Source organism: Carassius carassius, chromosome 5, assembly GCF_963082965.1.
Source record: "Carassius carassius chromosome 5, fCarCar2.1, whole genome shotgun sequence".
Lineage (NCBI taxonomy): Eukaryota > Metazoa > Chordata > Actinopteri > Cypriniformes > Cyprinidae > Carassius > Carassius carassius.
Window position 1 is genome coordinate 21,672,208 of NC_081759.1, and position 14,579 is coordinate 21,686,786.

Here is a 14,579-nt window from a genome sequence, read left to right on the forward strand (position 1 = left end):
TCTGAGGGATGTGATAGACCAACAAACCTGATCCCGGGAGACTTTGCCTTACAGCTTACAGGACTTGCAGGTAATGTCTTGGTGCCATGTTCAGCGGTGTTGTGGAGTCCATACCTTAACTCATTAGAGCCATTTTGGCAGCATGAGGGGGCCCTACATTAGGCTGATGGTTTTAATGTGGCTGATCAGTGTATAATTGACATTAGGGGTATGATTAAAGGGATACTCCACCCCAAAATGAAAATTTTGTCATTAATCACTTACCCCCATGTCGTTCCAAACCTGTAAAATTCTTGTTCGTCTTCAGAACATAATTTAACATATTTTGTATGAAAACCGAGAAACTTATGACTGTCCCATAGACTGCCAAGTAACTTACACTTTCAAAGTCCAGATATATCGGCCGATATTTGGCATTTTTCAAATATCAGCATTGGCCGATACGTTTTTCTGCTGGCCGATGTGTTTATTTTGAAAGCGCAACTGACTTTTATTTTGATAGCGTTCGTCGTTTACATTAACAGTTCTGTGATTTCAAATTATGCTGCACTTTATGCATTTGCCCACTGTCATATTCATGTCATTTTCACTGTGATACCTGGCTTTATTTGAAAAAATATGATTCCCAATGATTCCGAGTGCCCTGTTGGTTGCAGTGTTTACTTTTTTAATATTATAATTTTATTAAATATGTATTTATTTGTGAAAAATACTGTCATCTAAAGTATAAGTATGTTTCTTTTCCACATTTATTTTTTTTAATCCATTGTCAAATGATTTCAAATTTATTAAATATTAATAATAATAATAATAATAATAATAATGAAAAAAATTATATTGACTTTATATCAGCTATCGGCCCTCCTGCTTTCCAATATATCGGCATCGGCATCGGCTGTCAAAAAAACACATATCGGTCGACCACTAATCAGTACATGCTTAAAATGCACCAGCATATTGTGAGCACTAGGAGAATTAGATCAAATAATGAGGTGATAGCAGGTCACAATATATCTCATTGGCTCACCTTCTGCCTTGGTATGCTGCTGTAGATTTCACTCATGAACTTGTATTTATAAATATTGATGGTATAGTGATTTACACATAATTATGGTATGCATTCTTCTGTGTTTACTATTTAGTTTGAGCTCCAGTTTGTCCTAAGGAAGTATTCTTGTAAAAATATCACATACCTTCATCACTAGGGCACCTTTCGTGCAATCCGTAATATGATTGTATCCAGCATGTGCATTTCTTAAAATATGCTACTTTGTTAAAAATGTGTTGTGGTACATACCTTTTCTACCTTAAGAGATGTACCTTAAATGTAACTTTTTTATTTTTCAGTGGTTAGCATTGCTTTTATTCGTGCATATGCTCTTTGTTGCTTTTTTGTTTTTGACACATTCACTGTTTTAGCTGAACATATAGTTCAATACACAGTACTGTCTTTGTTGCAGTCTGTTATTGGCTTACTTACTGCTAATAAACGGATGTGATTTCAGAGCTTGTGGCTGGATGAAAAGACCTGCTGCTAAATGGATGTATCATTCAGTGGATGATCACAAACAAAGTGTGTGTGCAGCACAAGTATGCGTTTGTGTGTGTGGACGTAGTTATCCTGCAAATGATAAATGACTCCTTTCCCTGTGCTGTAAAAGTGCAAAACAAATACAGTTGCTTTCACTGTGATGGAGAGTGAAGCTTCAAAATGAAACCATAAATGTGAATAATGTAGTTCATAAACAAGGGTGCATTGGAAGAGGTCTGAAAGCTATTTGGTTTCACTGATGTTAAGATTGATCTACAGAGGCTTTCTCAGCAAGACATTGCTTATCTGATGCATTTATTTTTTAACCATAGAAACTTTTCAATTGCTCAACTTTATTGCCCAAGAAATATAAAATAGTTTATGAGCCTATGTTACACTTTCTCATATGGAAACACTACTCTAGCAAATTTGACCATCAGAATGCTTGAACAACTCAATTTAAATGCCACTCTTGTGCCATATTCAAAACTTTGCATTCTTCTGTTTTACCAAAGGCTAAACTTTTAGGGTTAAAAATAGTTTTTATATTATTGTGTACTGGTTATACTTTTATATAGGTGATAGCTGTAAATCTATTAAAAATGTGGTTTAACCCACTTAAGTTTTTTATGTAATTTCCAACCCATTAATACGTTTTTCAAAGGCTTTGACTGAATCTTAAGGTGTGAGTGTGAGTTAGGTGTGGTGTTTTGCCCTGGGATGTGACTCTTTTTTATTTTAAGTCATTGTTATTGGGCATAACTGAAAGCCATACTTGTGTATTTAATAAGGTAGTGATGAATGATATCTCTGAGAGGTGCACCATGTCCTGTGTCTGCGGGTCACTGATGTAGAGGCTGAAATGATCAGTGACAGATCTCACAGGTCTCACCAGCTCTTAGAATCCATTAACCGAGGAGACATTGCATTGCTTTGAGACTTTATCTATCTCTGTAGAGTGAAAAGAAGATTGCAAGGCATTCAAGGGAGCACTTGGAGTCACTTTGTAATTGGTTACACTTATTGGGTAACAGAAATCTCGCAGAAAATTTTGCTATTGCTTTTTTTCGTTAACCTCTGTCTTCCTGCTGAAAATGGTTTCAATGATGGTTTCAAATAGGTATGGTTTTACATGTGCTTTATAAAACAGCTGAAAAGGCTCCGTGTTGTAAACTGATTGGTTTAAGTCCTACTCATGGAGTTGATGTTGTAACTCCACCTTGCAGTTCCATTGCTTTCTAGAATGTGTTTTTCTTTCTTCTGTTTTCCACATTTTTGTTTAATAATGCCAGTTGTTTGACAGGAGAACTGCATACATAATGAAATGCCTACACAGAATGGTCTGAAAAAATGCAACTGGTTGCTGCTTGTGATGAACATTGGATATAATAGAAGAGGTGACAGATTGTGTCTTTTTTAATGGTAGCCTTTAGGTTGTTCTAATCATTTAATACTAATGGCCAGTAGGTGTAAACCTCAATTGATTTGAGGTGTTTGTAAAGATATAAAAAAGCTTGGGAAACTGTGCTCAGGCTAGGAAAGTGATGAATGAACTATTGATGGCCTTGTGACCTACACTGTTTGTATGGAAAATTATTATGGTCAAATTATACTAGGAATCCAGGCAATACTTGATACCTAAGCTTAATAAGGCAAGTTTTCTTTAAGTGCAGTGTTTGGTGATGTTACTCTTGTGAAGTTCTGATATGCAATACTGCATCTTTGTTTGCACTGCACATACAGTATAAGAACATATATGAAGAGATTATATGTAATAGGATGTTCATGCTGCTCTTTTCCATGCACGTAAATGAAAGTGAACAACGACCAGTGCCTGTTTAGTAAAATGTAAAAAAATAAAATAAAAACAAAGCCCTGTAAAAGTGCCATGAAAGTAGTCCATATGACAAACACTTTATTAAAAGTCCTCTAAAGTCATTGAATAGCTTTGACCTGACATTACAAATCTTGATGAGCAATACAGTATTTGTGTATGCAAATGTTAATAAGATTTGAGAGCTTTAGTGAATGTAGGGGAAAAGATTGTTAGTGATTAACCGCTTATTTTAAAGTCTGTTCACACAAAATATGGCTTAAGAAAACACTAAGCACTATAGCATCTGTTTTGGAGCTTGACAGCTGTGGTCACTCATTTTCACTGAATCCATACTTTTCCTTTTGTGTTGTAAAGAGGAAAAAACTTCATACAGGTTTGGGACAAAATAACTGTGAGTAAATGATGACAGAATTTTAATTTTTGGTTAAATATCCTGTGTCTCTACACCTCCACTAGCATGACCTACATCTGAACCACTCTCAGCTACCCTTTAAAAAAGAAAAAAGGACACTAATGAAAATGCAATTTATCTCTTGCCACCTGCAGTGTGTGGAAATAAACAAATCTGTCCTCTGTAACCAAATAAGAGCACAATCTATTATTTCATGTTGCTCCACCTATACACAACTCACAATGCAATGGAAAATACCTCTGTGAAGAAGCACCCATGAATTCACATGTTTCACATCAATCACCAGTTTTATCAAACTTTTACCAGTTGACCACTGAAACATGGTTGTGAGACAACCATTACAATGACATTTTGTAAACGGAGCTGGCAGTCTCTTATACACAGCAGAGATCAGGCATGCAGGGATGATGGCTCAATCTCACTTTGGATGTGATTGGTTGGCTACTCCGTTCTTATAGATGGATGATGTCGAACAGGATTTGAAAATATCCAAGTGCCACTTGTTTTTGTATTGGGATTTGTATAACTTTTTTTTAAAACAGGAAAGTAATGACAGTTACTTTACATGCAAATTACATCAACAAAGGGTTGTTCATTCTTGCGACAAAACAACCCCATAAATAAATAAATAAATAAATAAATAAATAAATAAATAAATAAATAAATAAATAAATAAATAAATAAATAGTTTGACCTACATTATTTTGGGTACAAACAGCAACTAACTAACTAACTAACTAACTAACTAACTAACTAACTAACTAACTAACTAACTAACTAACTAACTAACTAAATAAATAAATAAATAAATAAATAAATAAACAAACAAACAAATAAATAAATAAATAGTTTGACCTACATTATTTTGGGTACAAACAGCAACAACTAACTAACTAACTAACTAACTAACTAACTAACTAACTAAATAAACAAATAAATAAACAAACAAACAAACAAATAAATAAATAGTTTGACCTACATTATTTTGGGTACAAACAGCAACAACTAACTAACTAACTAACTAACTAACTAACTAACTAACTAACTAACTAACTAACTAAATAAATAAATAAACAAATAAACAAATAAACAAACAAACAAACAATTATTTTGGGTACAAACAGCAACAACTAACTAACTAACTAACTAACTAACTAAATAAACAAATAAATAAACAAACAAACAAACAAATAAATAAATAGTTTGACCTACATTATTTTGGGTACAAACAGCAACAACTAACTAACTAACTAACTAACTAACTAACTAACTAACTAACTAACTAACTAACTAACTAACTAACCAACCAACCAACTAACTAACTAACTAACTAACTAACTAACTAACTAAATAAACAAATAAATAAATAAATAAATAAATAAATAAAGATCAGTTTTTTAAATACCATACAGCAAATAAATGAAAGAATCAAAGATAAATCTAAGAAATCAAACAATCTATTGATTATAAATGTCAATCGATTACCATCAGATACAGTTATACATTCAGCTCTTAGTATATTTCTCAAAAAAGTCTTCTTTTTACTTTCCCATCATACCATATAATGACACTTCTGACCTCTCTCTTACCCGAGCCATCTGTCCAGTGAAATGATGTCTATCTATCTGTGGAGTGGAATATCCTATATCCTGGTAATTATATGCTGTTTATAAACTCTGTATGTAAGGCTCCAGAGGCTGAAACTTCATCACCGTCATCACTTATTCATAAGAGACACTTATTATGCTAAGCTCTGAACAGTTCCGTTAAATGCTTTTTGACCCTGGAGAGACATAAGCGAAAGGTAAGAGACGGAGCTTTTGTTTACCTTTATGGATTGTCATACTTTTTACACTCTTAAAAATAAAGGTGCTTAAAAGGTACTTCACAGCAATGCCATAAAATAACAATTTTTGGTTCACAAAGAACCGTTCAGTCAAAGGTTCTAAGAACAATCTCTTTTTTTTTTACCTTGTTATAATCTAAAGAACCTTCTTTCGCCACAAAGAACCTTTTGTGGAAGAGAAAGGTTCTTCAGATGTTAAAGGTTCTTTATGGAACCATTTAGACAGAAAAGGATCTTCTATGGCATCGTGAAGCATCTTTATTTTTAAGAGTGTAATAAATGTTTATTTTGGATAGCTGCTCTTGACAGTATTGACTCTATGAGTAATGTGTCTTGTGCACATAACAAAAATAGGTCCAATAAGAATCAATTTACCGCCTCTAAAACTGCAAATATTAGTCCAGCAATATAAATATCGGTAAATTGTAATAGAGTATGGTTTTAGAGTTCTGGCCTATTCAGACAGCTTTGCCTACACACACACACACACACCTAGATAGATACATAGATTTCATAGATATTGTTTCAGTAGATTTTGCATTATTGTCTTGCCAGGTTACTCTACGTTAAGAAAAAAGAAGCTCATTAGCTCTTGCAAATGGACACAGCTGTGTCACCTGATGTTTGCATTTAGGAAAGAGGATTATGTTCATATATTTCAGAAAAGGAAATAATATATTTGTATAACAGTAGCAGCACATTTGAACATATTTATGGCAGAAAATTGTTTGAGGTAGATTACCGTAATATTTTTTTAAACTTTTTTTTCATTTAGAGATGCAGTCTGGTGTGACATAACGACAACTGTATCATCTAAAGGTTAAACTGCATTCATGAGTGTGTGTCTCTATTAAATGATGCACTCAGCAGAAACCAACAGGTGTGTCAGCTAGGGCTGCACGATGTGTCGTTTAAGCATCGTTATCGCGATGTACGAATCCACGATAGTCACATCGCAGGATGTGCGATGTAGGCTGTCATAGTTGATCCGTTATTCATTAACTGTATGGGCCAGAGAGAGAGCGTGCGCGCGCGGGAGAGAGAGAGAGAGAGCTTGAGAGAGAGAGAACGCGCGCGCGCGCGAGAGAGAGAGAGAACGCGCGAGAGAGAGAGAACGCGCGAGAGAGAGAGATAGCGCGAGAGAGAGAGAGAGAGAGAGAGAGAGAGAGCAAGAGAGAGGCACGAGAGAGAGAGAGAGAGAGAGAGAGAGAGAGAGAGAGAAAGCCTCGGCCGCACGCTCAACGTCTTCAAACAAAACGAGCGATGTCTTGCTCTCTCTCCCTCGCGCATATTAATCAATTGACACGATGGTGTCGATGTTTAAATCAATTAAAATGAGAGTGTAAGTGTGCTCACCCCATTTTTGTTTATAAGAAAAAATTTGATTAGATTTCATATCGCAATATATATTGCAGAAAAATAAAATATCGCAATGTAATTTTTTCCCAATATCGTGCAGCCCTAGTGTCAGCTAATAATGAAGACTGACCTTAGGAGTAAGTTAACTAAATGTTGTAAGTTGAAATGTATGCCATTGCCTACATTAAACTGCTTAACACATCTAAATGCATCTACCAAAGGACTAAATAATGTAGGACTCAAAATTGCAGTAAAAACAGCTTTTGAAAATGACTTGAAATGTTATCATGTGAAATTAATAAAGCATATTTAAAATTCTGGACTACGTGGAGATATAATAAATAGGGAATTCACATAATATTTCATATTTGTTTGTGTGATTAAAAAAAAAAGAGATTACAATGCTGAAACATGCGGTTTTAATTCTCAGCGGAGATCAGTCTGTTTTTAAATATTCATTATTATTATTTATTTATTTATTATTATTTTTGCACTATATTGTGGAAGTTTCTGAAATATTGCCCAACCATAATGTAATTAAATGTTTCAGTGAAATAGTACATTAACATTATGTGACTGTGTATCATAAGTCCACATTTTCATGTACAAATTCAGTCATGTCCATTTGCAGTGGTTAATAAATGACTCACATCACCCAGTTATGTTCTGCTTTATAACATTACATAAATAATTGTAAAAAGTGTTGGGCTCTGTTATTGTCTAATGCTTAATAATAGATTGTGACACAATTTTTTTTTGGATTGAATCTTCCTTACTTCAAACTTTTAACGATGTCCCCTATTCGTCTCATATCCCCAATGCTCCTGAAGCCAACTATGGCTAGACGCTAGAAATCTGTCATAATGAGCAAATTGAAACTGAAATGACATTCTCAAACACAACAATAACAAGGACCTGAGGGCACAATTACTTTCCAAACTTCTTGTCATTCTTTAAGACTGAATAATAACCTTTTGTTTGTTGAGTGACAGTAGTATCAGGGTGTTGTTTTATTGGAAATGAACTCATTCTTATGAAGCAAAAATGAAAATAAATTTCTCTTGGCAGCAAGTAGATGAATGTTTTTGTTTCTGCACTCTAGGTTTGTGTCTCTACCTTTCTATTTTTCTTGGTCTCCTCTTCCTCATTTGATTACCTTTGTTATGACATGTTTGTTGACAATTTTTAGTAGTCAAACCTTTTGCTGCTTATTGGCTAATTAACTACTTTACCACGATAAAAAAAGGCCGGCATGACTTTGTTATAAGGGGGGATTTTTCATTCATTCATTTAATAAAAAAAATAAAAATTGTGGTTTCAGATTTTGGACCACTGCATTTTTCAAAAGTAATATTCAAGATTTTATTTTATTTTATTTATTTTATAATTTAATATGTAAAAAAATATTAACAGCATATTATGTTATATCAGCAGCTAATCAGTTGTATTTATTGTTGCATATTGTGTGTGAATGCTTGTGTGTGTGTGTACTGGTGTTTAGATGCACAAGTGTGTGTGGGTGTACATACTTTAAGAATTACTGCCAAGTCCCCACAAACTGTCCCCAAAGTCCTATGAGGGTATAAAGCAGTAAAGTAATTTACTACTGTGCAATAACATCTCCTTGAGTCATGTAAACATTATAAGCATTCACCCCATAGTACACTGTATATTTCTTATTACAAGAAACTGGTGACAGCACTTTAATGGAAATTTGCAGAGTTATTATTGTTTTAATATAAATGTGCAGATTTTATATGCCTCTGATTGTGCAGGGTATGAATAGTGAAGACGGATAGAGGCAGATTGTCTCAGTGGTAAAAACTGTGTAAATCAAACAGCTGCTAATGGTTAGCCCTACAGTCTTCAGGAAATTAGCATTCTATCTTCTGTTGCAGTTTAATAAGGATTTAATGTTTCTCATTGATACTTTGTCAAGGTCTGATGACCTGCTCAGAGGCAGAGTAACTGTTAAATAGTCTTATTACAACAACATTAGCAGGAATTCACATTTCCAGACCTTCACAGAACTGTAGTCTGAGACGACGAGACAAGTGAGGATTGTGGCTCTTTTGAACATCTCAAGGTTGTGAGGTCTGCTTTTGGGATGGCAGAGGGAGAATGATTATGTAACTGTGAGGGCAGAGTGAAATGCGAATGTCCTTTCTTCTCTCTGCTGCTGTGTCTTACAGTCAAGAGAGAAAGCCTTGTAGAAGAGCTATTTCTATAATATTGAGCTGCACTGTATTGCTGGGAGAAGCTGATGTACCAACACTTCATGTTTTAAGTCTTCATAACATTAAGCATTAAACTGGGTATAGATTTCCGGAAGTATGTGCATGAGATCTTGGTGTAGTGTGTTCATACTGTAGGCCTGTCTGACCACTTCACTGTTTCCTCTCCTCCTGTAGGGCATTGATATTGTGGAGCCAAGTAATGAAAAACTTCCTCTCCCTTCAAAGCCAGGAATGTATCAGCTGGACATTGTGTTGAAGAAGGGCAATAATCTGGCCATCAGGGACAGAGGAGGTATGTGCCCTTTTTATCACATTTATGTTACTTCTTTTTCTTGTGTGACCTGAATTTTCAACATTTCTGAGGTTCTGTTGAGTATATATATATATAATTTATAGGCTTTGACTCTTTATTTTGCGCTGGATTTTCCATTAACAATTTTTTTTTTAATATTTGAATAAATAAATAAATACATAGATACATTTAATTCAATAAGCAAAAAAAGTTTTCCACAGTGTGTCATTGAAAAAATAGATATTCAATGTTTAATCCATACAATACAGAAATTGTAAAATATTTTTACATAATGATAAATGTAAATAAGGCTGACACATTCTTGAGTCCAAATTAGCCTAATGACTTTAGGAAACTGAATGGCCAATTAAATTTATATTACAATCAATGTGATATTCATAATGTTACTTAAAGGGATAATTCACCCCAAAATGAAAATTTCATCATTATTTGCTTGTCCTTGTGTCATTCAAAACCTGTATGAATTACTTTCTTATGTTGAACATCAAAGATGTTTTGAGGTCTGAATTTTGGGAGCAAATGTTTACAATGTTGATTTTTGGATGGACTATCCCTTTAATTTTACACCTTAAGCAAAGTCATAGTGAATGTTTGTAGTTGAAATCATACTTTGAATCTCTAGCGCCCCCTGTTTGTTATGACAGCATTAAACTTTTTCTAAATCTGAGAGAGATAATTTGCAGAGTGAACAACCAAAAAAAAGTAGTCAGGGCTAAACAGGTCTTCTGCTCTGGCCACCTTGACTCGTGTGCATCTCAGCAGACAACAGCAGAGCCTTGAGTTCACCAGATGATGAGTCTATATTCCTGCCCATTACTCCAGACCTGCCTCGGTGTCATGTGAGAGAACGGGCGTTAGTGCTTTTGAATGGTAGCGGGACAGGCTGGAGCAGTAATGGTCTCATTAGGGGCTGATGGATGGTGCAGCAGATCTCTTCATACGCCCTCTGTCTCTCTCTTTTTGACTCAGCCAAATAGACACACACGCTAAAATAATGAGCGAAGACCTCGGCAGCTCACCTGCCCTCGAGACTCGAGATTCTGCTCTGTGTGAGTCATACAGTCAGTCATACGCTCCCTTGAGAGAAATCCTGAGTAATCCTTGAGAGGAGAAATTTCATGCTTTCCTCCATCTACTGTATAATAGAATACTCAACTGAGATTAAAATTATTCATCCATTTATTGTTTGAAATTTAAATAGCTAAAATTATACTTTGCATATATTTTGCAAGTTTTACTTTCAAACTCAAACATTTCTCTGTTTTATCTGGCTTCTGCATTGACTTGCATAAATTAGCATTCCAATGTTTATCATCATTGAGCACCGAACCAGCACTCTCTACAAGTCGGTGACCACTGCTGCTTTCCATTTGCACTGTGCATATCTAGTTTAATTAAACAGGATGTGCTTTACTGGAGGATTTCCACATGCTCTCTGGTATTTGCAGCTCTCTGCTCAGCCATGAGCCACAGCAGTGCATGCTGGACTAGAATACATATTCCCTGTTTATAATAATAATCACCATTATTCATTTTATTCTTTTCTTATACTTTATTTAAACAGATAATATAGGTTTTCAATGACCTAATCCTAATCACATTTTGTAATTTTTGGAAGTTCTCAAAATAAAAAAATATCATATAACATACACATTATCAGTTCATGTTATCTAACAAACAAGATAATATTCAAGTATTGACAGTACTAACCTAATCTGGAAAGTATGAAGGATTTACTTCACTATAATGAAATATTAGTAGAAGTAGAGATGCACTGATCAATCGGCCAGGGATCGGAATCGGATGATTTTCCTCATGATCGGCCCGGATTGGTGACCGGCCAATCAGTCTCACTTCTTTCTGATCTCGAGCCGATCCGTTTTGTTATCAGTGGCAAAGGCAACAACATCACGTCAGCCCTGCATTATCGACAATGACAACTTCTCTCTCACACACGTCTCATTAACTCTAGTTAAATAGTGCTTGTATTGCACATTACTTTAGCCACTCCCGCAGAAACAAAAACAAAATAAAAACAAAAGTGAATGTACTTGTAACTTTGAATAACTGTCAATGGAGAAATGCACGTTTTATAGCCAGATAGCGTAGTTACACTGCCTGTTATTGCACTTATTCCTCTCATTTTACTATCAGAACGAAACAGACATGCTCTGAGAACAGCATGTGTGAAGAGAACAAACAGTGGCAGCAGTGATGAAAGACAGTGTTGAGTCTGTTCCTACTTTAGGTTGTTCTGCTGGTTTTAACATTGAGTCATAGCGGATTTTGTGTTTGTGTTTGTTAGGATGGTGTGGACAGCTTGGCAGAAACTGATCCAGGATTTTAACATCAGTGATGTTGTGATGTTTCATTGTTTCCTGTTGTTTTTCTCTGGCATTGAAATTCATCTGTCAGCATCTGTTAATAATCTGATGTGTGTGTGTGTGTGTGTGTGTGTGTTTGTGTGTGTGTTTATGTTTATGTGGAGGAAGTGAAAAACATGCAATGCACATAAAAAAGATGTTTTTACAGTCCTGCAGATCAGTTATTGCAAGATTATAAATGTAATGTATTAGATTAATCAGAAAATGAGCACTGGTATTGCAGAATTTTCCATGGACTTGCGACTCTGAAGTTACAACTAGGATGTTAGAGTATTTGTCATGTTTTTGCAATATTAGTCATACTGCGTTGAGCTAATGAGAGAAGGGTTGTTTTTAGGAAACCACGCATTCACACTCCTTCCTCTACTATTATTGCTCATTATGCTGCAGTGTTTCATGACTTAACATTTGCATTTTCTATCTTTGCAGTTTGCCTCTCTCTAAAAACACGATCTTACTCACATACATTGAATTCACTGCAATTATGGGCCTGTTTGGAAGCATATTGTTAGCAAAATTCATTTTGAAATGTAATATGCAAAAAAATGGCAATATATTTCTGTATTTCAATTTTCATTTTCTAAATATCGTATGTGCAACATTTAGTGCAAAACGAAAAATACAATTAGGTAACACTTTCTATGAAGCCCGTATTTATAATACATTATAAGGGTATTCTTAAAGAATGGTAATGAATGCATAATGCATTATAAAAAAAATTATAATATGTTGTATCATCTCATGAATATTCATAAGATTAGTTTTAATATATTATAATATTTACTTGTTTGTGGTTATACCTTTTAAGAGTATGATTATTTATAATATATATAATAAATGAAGGAAAGACCACCGATTTTATAAAAATAAAAATATGGTTGGGAATAAAATACCAAAGGGACTTAGGGTTAGCTAGAAATCTTTTAATAAAATGAATTACAAAAATATTTATTGTGTCAGAAAATAAAATATCAATACCACCATCTGCTCTACTATTGGAGAGCACTTCCATTTTTAATCATTTTATTTTTCCAAATAAAAGTAAAAAAAAAAAATATATATATATATAAATATATAAATATATAAATATATAAATATATAAATATATATATATATATATAAATTTCTTTTGAATCTTTATTGTCAACAAATAAATGATTTGGTGAAGGTGATATATTGATAATGCTAACAACACTTACCATATTATCATAGATACACTGTATATCGCATGCCCCAGCTTCGACTTGAATGGAAAATGAAATTATCTGCGGTTGTGTGTGCACCTTTTTGTACATGAGCACCCTGATATAATGATTGACAGGTTGGGGGCGTGATCGGCTCGAAATGCATTTTCTAAATCCACATTGACTAGTCTACATTGATCACAGGGTATTTGATGAAAATGCAATAAAGACTTCTGAAGTGTAAGTGTCAATGCATTTAAGAAAAACAAAAGACATTTTGCTACAATTATCACACAGTATCACAATGAAAATGCAATCTCAAGTGTCCTACACGTAAGTCTAAATGCATTTTTTTAACATGAATTTTGCAACCCATATGTTTCCATATGTTTGCACCTGGTCACTTTATGGGTTTTCTCTGATTAGATAGCTATCTGATCATAAAAATACCAGGAGGTGGTCTGAGACACATTCCAGACAAAACTGGACAAGTGTAAATACATCTGGTTGTTGAAATCACAAATGTAAATTTTACTCCTCACAAAATGTTGAAATAATTACTGTGTGGGAGCGTGTTATAGGCTAGCTGACATGTCATAGCCAGATGTGTCAGTGCTAATTCAACACACATTGCCACAGATGAGAAGCCGATGTGCAAAATGCTGCAGATGTTTAAAACAATCATCTTTAAAAGTAGTGAGACTATAATATTACCAGTGCTGACGCCACTCTCTCTCCCATGTTGTGGTCTTTGGTCTTAATAGTTGATGATGAATAAAATGCTGAGCATATCTGTTGCTATCATTGAGGTTATCTCAGTCAAATTTGCATATAGCACAGAATTGAAGATTGAATTTATATCCATTTTGTGGAAACACATTTAAGTGGCAAAGTCTAAATGAACCCAATTTTAACAAATCACATAGATCTCCAATCAGGAAAAACACATGAAGTGACCAGGTGTAAATGTAGCCTATTACTCCTTAGCATGGACATAATCTAATTTACGTGTATGGCATTATTTGTCACATTTGTCCTAACCACTAGTGTTAAATATGAATTATTTGTGAAAAATGGGATCTAGAGGAGGGAAAGAAAATAGGAAAATATATGTTTATATACACTACTGTTCAAAAGTTTGGGGTAAATAAGATTTTAATTTAATTTATTTTTGTAATTTTTTTAAACGCAAAGGACACATTAAATTGGTCAAATGTCACAAAAGATTTTTATTTCAAATACACAAGTTATTTTGAACTTTCTATTCATTGAAAATGTATCATGGGTTGCCCCAAAACACTAAACAGAACAACTGTTTTCAACATTGTTAATATTTCTTGAGCTGCAAATCAGCATATAAGAACGATTTCTGAAGGATCATGTGATACTGAAGACTGGAGTAATGATGCTGAAAATTCAGCTTGGTCATCACAGGAATAAATTATATTTTAATATATATGGAAATAGAAAACAGTT

The 14,579-nt window shown here is 34.1% G+C and overlaps 1 protein-coding gene across 6 annotated transcripts in view; it reads left to right on the forward strand.

Annotated features, from left to right (window-relative positions):
* LOC132141009 (multiple C2 and transmembrane domain-containing protein 1-like) overlaps positions 1 to 14,579 on the forward strand; it is a 179,778-nt gene that overhangs the window by 75,471 nt on the left and 89,728 nt on the right. For all 6 annotated transcript variants that reach the window (XM_059550145.1, XM_059550144.1, XM_059550146.1 and 3 more), the window contains exon 2: positions 9,397 to 9,514. In XM_059550145.1, coding sequence (XP_059406128.1) covers positions 9,397 to 9,514 — 118 coding nt within the window. The remainder of the gene's footprint in view (positions 1 to 9,396; positions 9,515 to 14,579) is intronic.